We start from the raw sequence: 17,614 nt of genomic DNA on the forward strand, positions 1-17,614 counted from the left end.
GTTATCATCGTAGGAAAGTTTACATTTCTAATCTGAAATGTATTTCTGATAGATACTTACCACTTCACACTATTTCCACCTGTCCTCCCCACCTCCAGAAGAATGAAGTTATCAGGAAAGCAAATGCATAGGGGAAGTTATGGTTCATGGAGGTTGTGCCACCCTTCTATTGGTAAAGGACTATTGTTGCATGATGACATCATCATACACCAGTTCAGTTCATGTTAAACACGTGTATTTAGAAGATATCGAATTAGCTCAAAGGCTAGTAGCATACAAGTGCATGGGAAATAGCATTTCTGTGTGAGAGGTGAGATTAGGAAAATGTTAACTTTTGTTGAATTACTGCTGTCAAATTTGCTAATCTCTTCTCACATCAGTAATTTGATTTGAACTATATCTTTATCTGGCAAGCTGAATCAACAAAGAGTGCAACTTATTTTATCAATAATTGAACTATAACATAATTAACAAACAGATACAGTGATAATCTGACCAAAATATAAAATACCGTAATTATTTACAAACATTTGAATGAGAAAATATTTAAACAATTTTTTATTTTCCATCCAGTGTACTTTAATAGCTGAATAAATTTATTTTGTCCAAAATATTGGTTAGTTTTTATCTCTTTTTATGAGCTAACGTATCAATGTACCTTCATCTTAACAAAACAAGTTTGTTACAATACTGGTCAGGTTTTATACCTTGTTTGATATGAAAACCTAAAATTTTCATTATATGATATTTATGTAAAACAAACTACAGCTGGAGTCACATGTAATTAAATATAGCTACTAATGATTTCAGCTATAATTGGTGTATTGTTATTTAATTGATGTATTGTTAAATGCAGTAGCAATTATAATTTATGCTTTGAATAATTGGCATTTTGTTACTAAAATACAGTGAATTAATGAAAGCATAATAATGGAACTGTCAATAAATATGGTCTTTAGGCTGTGGCTACCAAGTACCCTAATGTTGATTCAAGAGGAAAAAGAGTTCTTTATCAACCTATGGAATCCTTGTACTTGACACCATGGTACTCTCCCAGTGGCAGCTTTTTGGAGATTCTTCCTATTCACAGGATTTCAGAATGCCAAGATAAACTTAAGCTTGATGTGATTTACACAACAGATACTATTGAACAAGCTCCTGTTATGTTTGTTCAGGTAATTGTGGTATTTGTCATAGGAATATTAAAGACTCTTTTTGTAGTGTATAATTTGATTATTCTTTAGTTATCATGAAAGACAAGCTCATTTTTGCATTTACCAATTAGTTAAATTTGAAGTTTTTTTATGTTTTCTTCAGCACACGTATTTTCATTATAGCTAAATTATGGCAATTGTTTTTTAGGAACATTATGAATAAGTTAATTGCAATGTAATTTTCTTCAAAGTAAAGTTTAAGAAAGTTTTCTCAGCAGAAACTAATCATCAGTAAAAACTTGAGGTCCAGACAATACCAGACCCTATGACACTTACATGAGGCAACATGTAACATAAAAACTTTAAAACTGTTCAAGATTAGATTCAGTAAAGACAATAATTACAATTGTTTAAAGCAAAAATAGAAACGAGAAAGAAATTACAATGTGAAATTTTATAGAACATAAATAAATACATTATACAAAAACTATCAGTAGATCCTGCCATAAAACAACATAACACAAAAATAAAACCTATTAACATTGAACAAACACAAAAGTACAGCATATCTATTGGTGTACAAAATTATTTGCATCGATTAATGCGGACCTGAACCACTCCACATATTCCAGTAGACACTGTGGCAAATCTGCGTTGGGAGGTGGACCATATTTCACATCCACTAGAAGTTGTATGTTACAGTCAATCAACTATTTCTCTGTTGCCTGATATGCTCATTCCAGTCAGTTTGATCTGAATTCATATACTTTGCAATGTTATACTTGATATTTGTATAATCCTTTCAGCCAAGTTATTACATTGAGGATGAAATGATGTCTTTGTCAGATCTAACACACACTTGCACAACTCTGCAGACAATTAACTGTTGAAACTTATTTCATCACCATTGAATTTTTCCATGTGCTCTGAATCATGCTATTTACTGTTCAACTAATGTATCAGCAATGCACAATACTAATGCATGAAACAACATATAAACTTTGGTCTTTTTGGTAAGTATTCAGTAATGATTACCATGTTACAATTACCATTCTCAAGCTCTGGGAGAGATTTTTTGCAGAGGAGAGCCTACAACTCTATCTAAGTTTTCTTTAGTTTGGTCAGAATTTTCTCTGAATGGCACATGCAGTGCAGTATTTAGACCATATCTTAACATCCTCATAAGAGTGCTACCAGAAAAATTACTTTTACATGTTGGCTGTAGTGTGAGAAACATCGTAATGCTTACTCGTTCTTGTTTCCTGCCTCAGAGACCTTGATATTTACAGTGATATGGTTCCTAGGAATTATGCAACACATCATTTTGTACTTCTGAATAAATACTCATATAAGTGTTAGAGGTTACATGTGTCACTCTGTGTTCATAAATTTGAAAAACTGCAATTTACTCTTTCCAAAGTAAGCAAGCAATGCTCAGTGTAGATCTGGGCCCTTCATTTGCTTCTCTCAAAGCTCATAACTTGTCATTTGTGAAGTTTATTTACTAGTAAAGTTTTTACAGTATACAGTTGATTAATATAAGGGCTGATGGAGATGCAACTCAGGGGCCCCTCTGACATTGAAAATATTTTTAAAATATATACAATTCCGTTGATGGGCTCCAGTAAGCTTAATCTGGTTCTGACATTACATGTGATTCATTATCTGTAGCAATAACTTTTACAGGTACATGATGTCCAGGATCTGAACAATCAACAAATGGACAGACTCTCTCTCCTTCTGTTTAGAAGGTCCATTGGCTTTATAGTGTTACTGTTCTAGATTGTGCTGTGCAATAAAATTGAACTCTTGAAACATTATAACCTAATATGTGATCATACCTTGTGGGTTCTTGGAGTTTATTGGTTATTTCAGAAATGTATTCTACTGTAATAATAAACTTTGTATGATATGTTAACTCTTTCCTGTAATTGTAGCACCACCACTATGATCCCACTATCACTGGTAAGGAGGAATTGACTTCTTGCTTGGGATAAATCAATACTATGCATTAAAGAGATGACATTTTTAATGACGAATATTTGGCCCTAGTTTTCAATCCATCTATAATGCAGAGGTTAGCTAATGTGCCAAATTCATAAAATCATTTGTTCCTTTTGGTACCTGGAGATTTCAGAATTTATATGAATGTATAGCTGTCACTTTTGATTAAAATAGTAGTTTGTCATTGTGGTGAATAGTCAACCTTACAAGGGCTCACAGCCATGCTAGGAGTTGTTAATTTCCTCATGATGATATATCTGTGATTGGCATTGTCCTACAGTGACACCTCTTGTTGTCTCAAACTTAGCTATCAGAGGAGAAGCATACACTGGATGGTGATAACCAAGGAGTTCTGTAGAGACCTTCTTACTTGATATCAGTATAAATGGCCTTCACAATGGTACTTGGTGACTCAACAGGGACTTGACTGAGGTGGGGTTTCCTATTCTTATGCTTCATCCATAGCCTCATCTGTTCAGAGATGTTTCATTGTTGGGTTGGGGGACTTTCTTCAATTCCCAAAAGATTTCAGGTTGGTGGTCAGTTGAGGAGGCTACCGTCCAGAGTCATTTCCCTTATCCAGACCACTCCTTGTTGTGTTTTGCTGATTGCTTCATATTGGCTGGCTCAGAAGTGGTTCCCTCTGTTCTGGCCCTTATGGCAGCAACAGCCCCTGCCCTTCCCTCTGTACTGATTGCTCATCTGTCAACTGTGATTGGATGTATTTCATCCAACATCACCAAACTCAATCTTCATGCTTGGCTTTGTCTGGTCCCTTGCCTCAGCTCAGGGACTCACCTCTCATGTAACATCTTTCCTTGCCCATACCATTCGTCTTTTCTCCTTATCTATGTACCAGAGATGTTGGTCTTACTTAAGACTTTGGTCCATTTGCATTGGCTTTCAACTCTCCCATCCTTCTGTTCCTCACCTGTCCCAGTTCTTCATCTGGTTGTTTGATCAGAGTTTGTCTGTTTGAACTGTTTCTTGTTATATGGCTGCCACCTTCCATTCTCCCTCTTCTGAAAAGCCTTGTCCTCCCCAGATATTTCCTTCCTTTTGTCTGGTCCACCCACCTCATCTCTTTGTTCTGCCAGATTGGGATCTCAATATTGTCCTTCGTGCTCTGTCTGGTTCTCTCTTTGCACCCATTGCAATGTGCTCCTTGTACCTTCTTTCCCTTAAGACCTATTTTCTCCTCCTCCTGGCATGTTGTCGTTGTCATTCCTATATTTTTGCCCTTAATGTTTCTCACATTCCTTACCATTCCTCGTATGTTATCCTCTATCCAGATTGGACCTTCTGCTGCCTGGGAAGTTTGTTTAGCCTTTTCTACTCTTTCCTTCTCTTCCATTTCCCACCTGTACTTCCATTCAGATCTGGATCGACTATTTTGTCCAGCTCATTCCCTGCTATGTATGTGGCTGTTACTGCCTCCTTTCATGGCTCTTGCCTCTGTCTATTTGTTCCTTGGAAGTCGTCTGTTTTCCATGACCTATCATCTGTTATGCTCACTTGTTGGATTTGTGAACTCATATGACTGGCATTTTCGGACTTGTCCATGGAATATCGATATCTACATAATGTTTCTTTGCACAGATTCATTATCTAATTATGTGTTTAGCTGCTCAAAACTGCCATTATTTGGAAGAGATCTTTCAGACTGGTATATGGACAACTCCAAATACATTTGTCACACATTACCTGCACGACCTAGCTGTGTCTTCTGTGGGCAGGTATTGTCTTCCTCCTGTGGCAATTTTACAAACATCTGTTTAGATCTTATTCACTTGATATACATCATATTTTATGATCCCACCTGGTGGTGGGTGTTGCCTGGTCAATGCTTAATAATATATTAGCACTAAATCTGTATACTTTTGTAAAGCTTACTATTGATATGGGGTGGTTCTGTAAGACCACCAGCCACTTATCTGGTGATATATATGTATATATATATTTTTTATTATCACTGTTTCATATATAAAGGACCACCATTCATGGTCTTCATTAGTAAAGCAGAATGAGATTTCTGCCCATTCCTACTGACCCATGATTCTTCCAATTGGGGTCTTTCTGGTTTTCAAAATATGGAATTGCAGACACCCATTGCACTGTCCCTGTTGTGTTATTCCCCTAGATTCCCCAATGCATATTGCTCCTCTTCACTTCTAGTGGAGCACGGCAGTCCTTGCCATTTCCAGTACACAGTCATTGGAGTTGTGGACTGAGGAGGTTTCCTTTTGTATGGGTTTTGTATAACAAACAAAGTCTGACTTTATATATCATGTGCAGCAACAGAAGGACTATTGCCATTATAATCATTGGTATACCAAACAATGATTATACAATAACTTAATATTCAGGATTAAGGTGCCTAGGCTTAATCTGATGTATACCAAGGCAGTTCTCCTAGATGTTTTTTGCCTGGATGGACCACATTTAGCTTAATCTAACATATACCAGGGCAGTTCTCCTAGATGTTTTTTGCCCAGGTGGACCACACTTGGACTATTCATATACAATTCATGGTCCTTTAGCTCTAACCAAAGCTAATTCTTCCATTTTTCTTTGGCACCTTACTATGGCTCACTATCACTCTGTTCAGTACTACAGCTTGCAAAATATGTCGACAAAGTATGCCCTATATGGTGACAATTGGTAGGTCCTAATATACCTCATGATCACATTCTTAACTGTAATTTTTTTTCATAATCCTATGAATTTAAGACACTTCTCCTGGAACTTTTTTTTGACTGGGAGTATATAGCACTTCTTGATCACATTATCTTAGACAAGGTGTTTCTACTGGATGTTTTGCCCAGTTGAATTGCACTTAATATTTTCCATTGTGCCACAAGGCAAAACTTTATGTGTTTGTCCATGCCTTGCTGTTTCGAGTCATATTTATGCAGCACTTTTCCACTGATTTGGTGCTGTATGTCTCTTTCCTGAGTGCATTGGTGCCTGCCTATTCCATTCCGCTCTCTTTGTATTACTGTGTTCATTACTTGGTGAAGAGCATATCTGTTCCAGAAGTAGTGCTATACCCAGCAGGTGTGCTTTCTTTTCATATTATTGCACACCTGTTCTTTCAGTGTGGTCACTTTTTGCTTGCTTGAATATTGAACCACCTTCACCAGCCCCTCCACCTTTGCAATGTGGAGGTAGTACTGTTTTGGAAGTTAACATTTTTATCCTCCACATATGGACTGATTTTTACTTTTAAGTGCATGAATAAAGATATGTAATTCAGTTTACAATATCTACATATATATGGTGAGGAGTAAGAAAATGTACTAAATAATACATGCATGATTTTTAGCTTTCAATTTGAATGTTAACCTTTTCTTAAATCAAATGAGGATGGAGGGAACATTAACATAGGTGGAGAGTGTCACAAGACAAATATTGCCAAGGGCAATTAAGTCGGGTATAAAAGACTGGAGCAAGTGAGAAAAATCAGACCAATGCTTAGATGGGCAAAGGAAGAAACTATGGCAGTCGAGTAATAGCTGTAGTGTGAGGGAGGTAAATATGTTTTGTAATTAAGAATTAAGTAAAATCATTTTGAAACTAAAGATTTCTTGAACATGTAAAGGAAAAACAATTGTTATTTGCTGTTACTTGGATAGGAGGTTTAATACACATGCTGGCACTTGCTTTATATATCCATAGTATTTGGAACAAATAATATAAACTAAAGTCTTAATCTTAGAATTATCAGTGGTGTCTGTATGGACCCTATAAGACTTTTAAAGACTTTTTCTGAACTGTTTATGCACCAAATTGCTTATGGGTCAGTGACTCCATAAGTTATCTTTAATATCGTACAAGTCCCATGAAAAAAAAAGTAAACAAAAATCAACAATATTACAATTAATTCCAGTAACTATTTGTGGAGTTTGCTGTGTATTTTACTTAGAATATAGTGTTTTGACCCCAGTTGTTTGGTCACTTCTTTACACTGGCTATTGTGACAGGCAAAAATTGCTCTGTGTGATGCATTATGTGAACCCCACTGATAATGAAGGTATATAAACATATCCATAATTTGTGTTTAATTTAATTTATAATACTTTAGTTTCACATTTAAACCACTTTTTAATGGTATTGATCCTTACATGATTAAAATGAAGTAATAGTAATAAAGTTTAAGACAGTGATTTTATAAGTTTTACAGCCATTTATGTTATTACATTTATTAAAACTATTGAGCAAATGTTTGAGGTTTTAAACATATCATCAGTTATATCTTTTTTAGTGTTATTAGTCACAATAAAATGATTTTCTTTTATTACTTTTACAGAAAACTAAAACAGTAAATACATGTTGTTTGAAGTTTTTATTCTTCTTGTTCTTCCATCTTAAATTTTTTGGATGACATAAAATGAATTAAATTAGGTGCATTTCCCACATTCAGAGACTATGAAATGTAGCTTCTTAAATTAAATAAATATAGAAACTATTTTATTACAGTTTTATTGACAGTTGTCTGTTTTTGGGAAAAAAAACATTTACAATCACCAAAGCTAATGGTCTTTACCTCTGTTATTTGGTTTCTACGTTTCTAGCTGATTGCTGAATATTTTTTACTTACTTACATTTCATTGTGAATTTTATGATGAATGCCAAAAATGAATACTTTTATTTAAGATTCTATATATAATATATATATATAGTTTTATTTGTAGCTCATTTGAAATTTGTATTGTACACACACACACATATTTTATATGTCATAGCAAGTGTTTGAAAAATATCATATTATTGCTTTATTTAGCTTGGATCTTTTTTCATATAACAGATGATAAGAAGAGGAATTCCAATGAAACCTGTTAAAGTAGATCAACTTCACATCCAACAGTTGAATCAGAATAGTAAAATGCTAAAAAACATTATTATGGATGAACAAATAACGCTAAGTGACAGCTTAGCCAAAAATATTTCCACCAAAATTCCAACCTTGCCATATATTGCACATACTTCAATAGAACTTGAGATAAATGGACAGCTCACTCCTATAAGCAGGATAGTTGTATTCTTTGTTAGAAATGATCGTGAGGTGGTTGCTGACTCTACATATTTCTTTACTGAATGTCTTACAAACAAGGTACTTACCCTGTTGTAGGTAACTCATCTTATTTTTGTTGTGTTAAAACTTAAATGATTTAATTAAAAAATTTGTTTTTCATATTTAAAAATGTTATTTCTGTTAGCATTTGCTATGTTTATATGTATTACTAAATGTCTACTAATGATTGTAATGTTTTGTAGGTACTGTGAAAACATTTATAATTGTTTATCTAGTATATAATAATTTTTTGGCAATGGAATAACATTTTTAAATTAGTTTGCTTTTGCAAAATAATATTCATGTAAGAGTTAATTTAGCCTCATAATATGATTTCAGGTTAAACTCTCCATTCAGAAAAATAAACATATAGGTGCAAAGTTTAGTTTTGATTTAGAAGCTGATCAGAATTCCCTGTGTAATGTCCATGTTTTGGATAAGGCATCCAAAAAGGATTCATCAACATTAACTAAAGAAAAGGTATGAAACATTCTACCACTGTATTAACAATTTTACTTTTTATAATATGTGTTAGATGTTTTTATGAAAATCTATATTAGGAAAGTTTACAATTAATGTGGAAATAATAAAATATTACTATATGTACATCATATCATGTAGGAAATCATATTTTTTTAATGGGTATACTTATGAAAATAGGGTAAGAATCATAAGGAATTTTATAATTATTAACTTTGTATTATCATTAAGCTTGTTAGCTTGTGGTATATAGAATTATAAAAATTACTTTGTATTTTTTTAACATACTTTATCAATCATTAGCTGTTTGATGTTCTTCGATATCAAGACATTGGACGTTACAATTATCCCTTCCAAAATGGACATTGTAAGACAACAACTGGTGATTCAGGTAATTGGTAACATGAAAGAATTTATTGATTTTACTGAAAACTAAAATTTTTTGCATATTATTTTTCAAAATTTGTATTATTTTGATGTCAGATATAGTGTCTTCTTAATCATTTAATTGGAGACTTGATTTTTATTGTTCTAATTTTAGCTTTTAAAACATTATTTTTAGTGTTTAAAGATTTTGTATTTATGTGACAAGGCATATTTCAAAAATTTAAGAACAAAGCTTGAGATAGTAAAACACAAAAAACTGCATTTTAGGTCAAATAAAGTGAGATTGTTGAGGCAACAGATGAGGTTGTAGTTTAAATAATGTACATATCAGTTAACTTGGCTTGTATTTATGCTTAGTTTTGCTGTGTGTACTCTAGAACAGTTATTTATTATTAATCCTACATTTATAACATTTTTTATTCAAATAAAAGCTATTACACTGGCTGTAAATTAATTGTTTGCATTAAATTTATCTTTCTTGTCTGTTATAATGCACAAAGATATAGAAATTTAAAAATTATATGTGAGAAGAACATTTATTTGATGGATACTGTTTTCTCTCAGATAGCTAATAAATTAAGCTGATTCCTTGATTGAATAAACATTCACTAAGAGTAACAAACCAGGAAATTATTAATGTTAATGCTAAATATGTCATAATGACTATATGTTAGATATCAGTCATTTTTGATGCAAGCAAACTGTCTGTATAGTTGTAAACAGTTATCTGTGGATATTTGTGATGAGTAGTTATTATTGAGATGTGAAAGTACTAGTCTCAAACGCTGTAGCAAATGACATATATTTGTTTTTTTATATTTTGTTTTTCCGTCTCATCTATCAGTCTGGCTCAGTTGACTCCCATCTGGCTTAACACTATGGAATAAGATGCCAGACTCTTACTCACTTTCATACCCAAGACACTGTCAGACAGGAAAGGGGTTAATTCTCCCACTACATGGATGGTTCTTTCTCTTCTGGGAATGTGGACATCACTTGACTCTCTCATGTCTTTGGAATGAGAGCACAAGAGATCCTTTTAATGATCTTTATGTAATTAAGTGATCATAAACATCAATTTACTGGTTTCCCCAGTTTCCTTAGTAAGAATCATTCTTCGATCTTGAGAGGCTGTTAAGTTGGGACACTACTATGATACGGGTTCCTCTACCACCACCTTGTTCAGAGTTCAATCTCTTTATGAATGCCTTGTTTCAAGGATGGGGTACAGGAATTCCAGGATCTATGCACAGACAAAGAGGCTTCCCTACACAATGTTTTAGGCCTTCTTGCTCTTCAAAAGGCAATGAATGCTGTGTGGTCTCGGCTTATTAAGGGGAAAATTGCCAGGCTTCACTTTGACAATTCCGTGGTGGTATTTTGTGTTTCTCATCAAGAAGGCACTTGGTCCAGGGCTCCTTGTTTTTGAAATTCGTTCTTCCTTTCTCGGTAAATTTCCTATCTTATCACCCTACTAGCGGGCTATGTTCCATGGGTGATGCCTGTGGCAGCAGGTCACTTGTCTCAATCCTAGCTGATTCTCCCAACAGAATAGATGCTGCATTGCAAGGTTCTGTTGGATTAGCTCTAATTTTGCAACTCTGATAGGTGGGTTGGCTTCTCATTAAATCACCAAATTACTGGCAACTTTGGTCTCCAGTACCTCATCTTCAGACTTTAGCAATGGCTGCAGTCTGTGAGGACAAGACTGGATTAAAACTTTAGGCCTTCTCTCCACTTCTTATAGTACGCAGATTACTAAATATGATTTGTTCCAACCCATTGTTAGGTCCTGTTGATAGCACCAGATTGGCTGCTGAACCCTGCTTTTTGCTTCTGCAGTACCTTCTGGTGTGTCCACCTCTTCCACTTCTTCTTCAGCGATCTCTGTGTAAGCAGCCATGATTTCCAGTGGTACACCCTGCTATGTAGAAGCTCAAGCTTCAGGCATAGAAATTATGCTGTCTTTTGTATGGCATGGGAGTTTAATGTCTAAGGTTGCCACATATCTGTTTAATGTTTTGCTTAGTCTGAGATGAACATTTATCAACCAAAATGACACACATATCAGCAATGGTGTATTGAGAGGAGGTTCAACTCATTTCAGGCAGAAGTGCCAACCATAATTCATTGTTTGATGTGGCTCTTTGACAGAAGTTTTTGCATCCTTCCCAGTCGCTCTGTTTAAGGTGGCCATACCATTCGATTATTGTGACTATGTAATTTTTGAGTCCCCAGTACTTTTGGGTCCCTGGTACCAAATGACCATTCCAGTTATCTGACAGGTATATTAAGATTACATTACATGCTCTTTCTCAACATGTTTGTGACCTGACTCTTATATGCAATATATCCCCTTTACCTGAATATTTATTCTTCATGGCTGCTGACCTACAGGCATCACCAGTTGGAGTGATTTGCACTGTTTATTCACAGACCATTTTATCATTCTCTTTAGATCCTCAAACCAGTTCTTTTTACCCAAGACACTCTCAGATAGGAAAGGGGGTTAAAGTTCTTTTCACTGATCCATTTGATCACTATTTCTCACTTCTGTGGTTTTTAAGGTTTTGTTGCCTTCTCTAATGCCTTTAGAGATGCTAGACAACGAATTTTTATTCTTGGCTCTCTTTGAAGGTGAGGAATCTTTTATGAGTCATATTTAATCAGATAGTCACATTTCTATGCCCTTAGTGGCCCAGTCAAATTGCCCACTGGAGGTCATTGTGGAGACTGGTATGTGGACCTCCCTTAATAATTTTATCTCACATAATTTGCATGATCTGGCAGTCTCTTTATCTGAGGGTTATGCCTACACCCTCTAGCTATCTTAACCATTTCTGCTAGATTATACAGAAGGTTGAGTATTTTCATTGCTAGGGTCCCTTAACTTCGTTTTACAGGATCCCACTCTGTAGCAAGTGTTGCCCAGGCAGGTATGCTTTTATCAAACCAATTCTGCATTAGCAGCCACTAATTCAATATATTTTATACAGGTTTCAACAGGCTCTGTGGAAATGAGGTATTCCATTAGACTATCAAGGAGCTGACCAGGTGCTATTACTGTACTATGCTGGACTGCCACTCAGGAACTACCATGAGTAAAGTATAAGGGGATTCTGTCTATCTCTGCCATTCATAGGATTGAATGAATCAGAATTGGTTTACTTTTAAGAATTTTGGGAAGTTGGTTCACCTATTGCACTGTTCCTCAGGCCTCCCCAAAGCACAATACCCCCACCCCCAGATTCTAGTAGTGGTGCTAGGAGTCCTTACCACACCCAGTTTCCAGTCACTGGGATGGTGGACAGAGGCTTTTCCTCCATCGTGTTAGAGTGAATTCCTCTACTCTTGCAGAAGAGGGCAAAGTTGGGGGCTCCCCTACCTGGGTCCATGGATGTTTTTCCCAGATGTCGGTAGAAGTGGCACTAATGTACACAGGAGCCTAATCATAGTACCAGCTCAGATTTGATGCTTTGCTATCAGGTTGGGGTGTGCATGGCCTTTCTGTAAATTCAGTACATTGTTCATGGAAGAAGGCCCACTATATCCTGGGTCCTTGGTTGTGCACAATTGTTCCACATCCTCCCATTAATTCTAGATGCAAGTGGAATTTACCTTGCTCATATGGTTGGGGAGTGAGGATGAATGCTCATAATTCCAGACCTGATGAGTTCTATTTCCTTTTATTGAGTAAGGCATACACGATCCCATCATTTCGAGCCTGAGGTGTTGCCTTTCAGGCTTCTTCAGGTGGAGGAGAAGGTTTGTCCACTTCACTGTTGCTTAATTTCTTGTTATGATTCTGGTGGCTTGGAATGCATCACTCTATGACTAGAGGTTAAAATCCACTCATAAGTATAAACATTGCAGTCCAATTGCCCTAGCCACCAACATGGGATATAGGGACCAAGACTCTTTAATTACAACTCCGAGTAGTGGAACCTCGGCTCTCTGGTTTGGGCTGGCCTATAATGATGATCACTCATGTACAATTCCATCCACAATACATGAATCACGTTCAAGAGCATACCTGTTCTGGATGTATTGCAGTTCCCCTACTAGTGTGTCAATCTTCTATTGACACACCCATGATCTATGCAGACATTTTCTGTATGGATAATGCTCTCCCCGGCCCTTTCACATTCTCAATGTGGGATTCTAGCTATAAATGGGAGTGGAGGTATGTATGTTCTGGAAGTTAACATTTTCCTATATTGAAAATGTAAAATGTATTTCCAATAATACTTACCACTTCTCACACTCTCCCACCCTTCCCCCCTAGTGTTAAAGACTGGGAAAGAGTCAGTTTCAAAAAAGTCCCTTCCCCTCTGGTGTTAAAGACTGGGAAAGAGTCAGTTTCAAAAAAGTGATAACATTATCTCAATGAGGTGCTTATATACATTACCAGGATAGAGGGCATATTGACGTAGATGGAGAGTTGTATGAGACCAATATTGTCAAGGGCAATTAAGTATAAAAGTATTTAAGGCAGTTAAGAATAGGGTATAAAAGACTGGAGAAAGCAAGAAAAAATCAGATCAATGCTTAGATGGGCAAAGGAAGAAACCCTGGCAGTTAGGTAATAGCTATAAATTGGAGAGGAGGTAAGTATTATAGGAAATACATTTTCAATTTAGGAAAATGTTAAGTCATTTTGCAGAAGCATTGTAGTGTTAACTGGTACTTGTGACTGTATCTGAGACCAAAAAATAATGGTGTATTGTACTTTTGGTGAATGGAAGGAAATATATGACATGCTGAAAAGGTTTCAGAATTAAACAAAACTCTTAACTTTACAGCTCCAACAAGTGGGGATATGTTGACAAGATCTCATCGATCCTCTTTGTATGCTGATTCCCTTGTGGCCTTTGATGTATGTAACTTTTACTTTTCTGTACATACTAATTAAATGTAAATTATTTTCATAAAATGTGCCTCTTGCATAAATAATGAACTTTTTCAGTTTTAGGAAATATGTTTACAATTAACAATTATTCAATTTTGTATATTATGAATTCCATTTGAAAGCATAAAATTATGTACTCAAAATATAATAATTTTTACTTACAGAAGCTCATATGGTAGTATAACATATTTAATTGTGAAGGGCATAAAATATACTAAATTTAAAAGCTAATTTTGTGTGATAAAATTTTGATTTATTTTTTTGTATATGCTTGATAATGATTTATGAAAGCTTAACCCTTCATGATCGTTTTAATAAGAATTTTACATATTTATAAATAGGTCACTCCAGTGGGACAATGGTAAGTTTATGTACTTCTGAGGTTTAATTCCCCACTCTATACACAGCAGATAGCCAAAAGTGGTTTTGCTCTAAAACAAACATCATTTTATAAATAATATGAGGGGTTTTTTGTGTTAAGGAGTTCAAACATATTTAGCTCTTCTTCAAAGATTCAAATATTTTATATAAAACTGCTTTTGAAAACTTTTTCTTTCCATATACATAAGCAAAAACCCCAGAATATTGTAAGTCAGTTGCAGTGCCAGAATAACCATTAAGCAAAACAAGCACGTGCTTGGGGCCCAGACCATCAAGGGGGCCGATCACACACTAACATAACTTTATATTACTTTGTTGACATTTGTCTTTAGTCATTGTTAATAGGTTAGAATCATGAACAGTCTATTTACGATTATAAATTTACTGCATGATAATATACATTTTATTTATTTTCATTTCTGCATTTAAGGCAACACAGTAAGTCACACTTTATATTTCCCACAGGTGATGGTCACTCATAGACAAGATCTCTCTTGACTGCATGGTAATGTCACATGATTACCACTCTGTAAAAAACATTAGATTTTATTATGTTTTTCTTTCTTAGAGAGGGAAATTTTTTCTTTTGAATGCAGGTCAAATTGCACTGGCCTTTTTCTCTAAAACCCACTTTTTTATCGTTTATTTTAACTTTTGAGTGGCTTTCTCTGTTTAATATTGTAGTACCTTGCCAATACTTCTTTTTATTGCAATAAACCTCCAGTGGCTCAGCGGTATGTCTGAGGACTTACAATGCTTAAAAACAGGGTTTGATACCTGTGTAGAACAGAGCACAGATAGCTCATTATGTAGCTTCAAACTAACTATATTTTTTAACGAAAGAAAAAGTAATTGCAGATTGGAAAAAAACTTACAAAAACAACTTGACGATAAAGAAAGTTATTGGAAGAAAGTATTACAAAGAGTGGTTGAAGTTGGTAAGTTTTTGGTGAAAAATAACCTGCCCTTTCATGGAGGAAACAAAAATATTGAAAACAAAGACTGTGGCCTGTTTTTAGCTACTATAAAACTTATTGGAAAAATTGGCTCATTTATGGAGCAACACATCAAAATAAAGACACTTCATGGTGGGAGAGGAAATGTTTCATATTTATCCTAAACAGTATATAAAGAGTTAATAAATATATTGGCAAAAAAAAGTAACAGGGAAAATATCGAATGCAATAGAAAAAAAAAAAAAATTATATATATATATATATATATATATTACTCTATCATTGTTGATTCAACTTCAGACTGTTCATATATGGACCATCTTTGTTTTGTAATCAAACATTATATTGAAGATGTTGAACTGTCAGTGTCATTTTTAGGATTTGTTGACTTAGAAGAAAGACCACTGGAAAATATTTGGTAGAAACTATTTTTGAAGAACTTAGAAAGAACAGTAGAGAAATATCAGACTGCATTGGCCAAACTTATAGTAACAGCCAATTTATCTGGCTTATATAATGGAGCAGAAAAGTTTATTAGACATGAGTCTATGCAGGCCTTATATATACCATGTGCCATGCACAGTCTAAATTTAGCAATCCAAAATGCTATGGAAACTTCTGAAGGTTGTTCAAGTTTTTCAGTCTCTTTCAAAGGCTGCATAACTTTTTTAGTGGTTCTATTCAAAATTGGCAAAACTTAAATGCACTTCAGGAGGAGAGCTATTAAAATCTATCAACTACACGATTCTCTACTCGTTTTGAAGCTGTTGATGCCTTACAAAATTATTATCAGAATGTGGTAAAATGCTTAGATGACCTTTTATTTGGATGAATTCTTGAATAAAGAAGCAAGAACAGTCTCAAAACTTAAAGAAAGAACTATTATACCTAGACACAACTGTTCTTTGTCTTATTTTAAAGGATATTCTGACAAGGATTAATGTTGTTAGTATTTAAATTCAAGAAACAAAAACAAATTTGAAACAATGTTACATTTCATTGGAATGCTTAATTGATTATACATCAAGTAAATGTACCGAAGAGGTGTGTATGATTACGTTAAAATAGGGAAAAAAAACTGTTGGAAGAATCAAATGGACCAGATTTTGAACCCTCATTTAAGGGAAAAGGGAAGAGGAAAAGTGCAAGAAAGAAATTCTTTGAAGAAGTAGACTCCCAGCCCCAGAAAAGTGATTTAGATTTTACAGAAAACTTGTGTGCTAATTTTAGAGTTAGTATGATTTTAAAAATGTTAGATTCTATAATTAGTTTTCTAAGACAACGTAGAAAAAAATATAAAAAACTTAATGATGTGTTTCATTCTTATGGGATATACAGTAAAGTTTGTTGAAATATATGGAAAAAATATTGATAGAAACGACTTAGAAGAATAATTGCTGCAGTAACGTTACCCATGAGCTGCTCTCGTTCGTTACTCATGAAACATTTTTATTATATTATTATTTATCTTACCTAATCTAATCTTAACTAACCTGAAAAGATCCCTGTTTTTACATTTTAATTAATTTTATAATAATAAATCAAGAATAAACATGAAAATCAAGAAATAAAGTACTTATCCAATCTTCTTTTTTCTTGCTGTTTATTATACTTCAGCTGACATATTTTATACTCATTGTAATTGTGAACTAAATAATTGTAATTTAATAGACTAATAACATGCAAAAAGTAGACAATTTCCCCTAACTCTCAAAATTTTTCGGGCTTTCTAACTATGCGACAAGAGCTGTTACAAATTTATCCAAGCTAGTAGTTAAGTTTCTCACTCGTACATTGCTTGTACTTAGAATGAAATTAACTATTAGCTGTTCAGAACACAAAGTTATATGATACGTTATTTGATAGATGAAAACCTTAACTTTCTATAGTTATAGGTAATGTATAGTTACACATAAGAGAGAACTATTAACAAATCCTGAAAGAGAGGATGGGACAGGTGGGTGTGGTATGAGGGATCTGATTTTCTATTCAATAGCTCTGTAACCAAACAAAATTGAAGGCTATAAAAATGATGTTTCATTTAAGCAATGACGATTATATATATAAAGAGTAATTTACATTTAATTTTGTGCTTTTTTCAAGGGGTGGTGAATAAAATAGAGAAGACAAGATGCCTAGAGAAAATATGTCATGAGTGTCACACTAGGGGAAATTCAGGAAGTTTTTAATATTGCTTTGTAGAATTAGGAACTTAACTTATATACTATTAAAATGTTGATTATTAGCTCAGGTTTTATGCTGTACTAAT

General features: G+C 34.3%; 1 protein-coding gene across 1 annotated transcript in view; it reads left to right on the forward strand.

The window, feature by feature from the left end:
* The window catches only part of LOC106466165 (ovostatin-like), a 37,496-nt gene that overhangs the window by 6,185 nt on the left and 13,697 nt on the right, over positions 1–17,614 (forward strand). Inside the window, exons 2-6 of the mRNA XM_022394130.1 lie at positions 960–1,175; positions 7,966–8,271; positions 8,572–8,712; positions 9,016–9,103; positions 13,902–13,975. Coding sequence (XP_022249838.1) covers positions 960–1,175; positions 7,966–8,271; positions 8,572–8,712; positions 9,016–9,103; positions 13,902–13,975 — 825 coding nt within the window. The remainder of the gene's footprint in view (positions 1–959; positions 1,176–7,965; positions 8,272–8,571; positions 8,713–9,015; positions 9,104–13,901; positions 13,976–17,614) is intronic.

The sequence above is a fragment of the Limulus polyphemus genome, unplaced genomic scaffold (genome assembly GCF_000517525.1).
Source record: "Limulus polyphemus unplaced genomic scaffold, Limulus_polyphemus-2.1.2 Scaffold2175, whole genome shotgun sequence".
Classification (NCBI taxonomy): domain Eukaryota; kingdom Metazoa; phylum Arthropoda; class Merostomata; order Xiphosura; family Limulidae; genus Limulus; species Limulus polyphemus.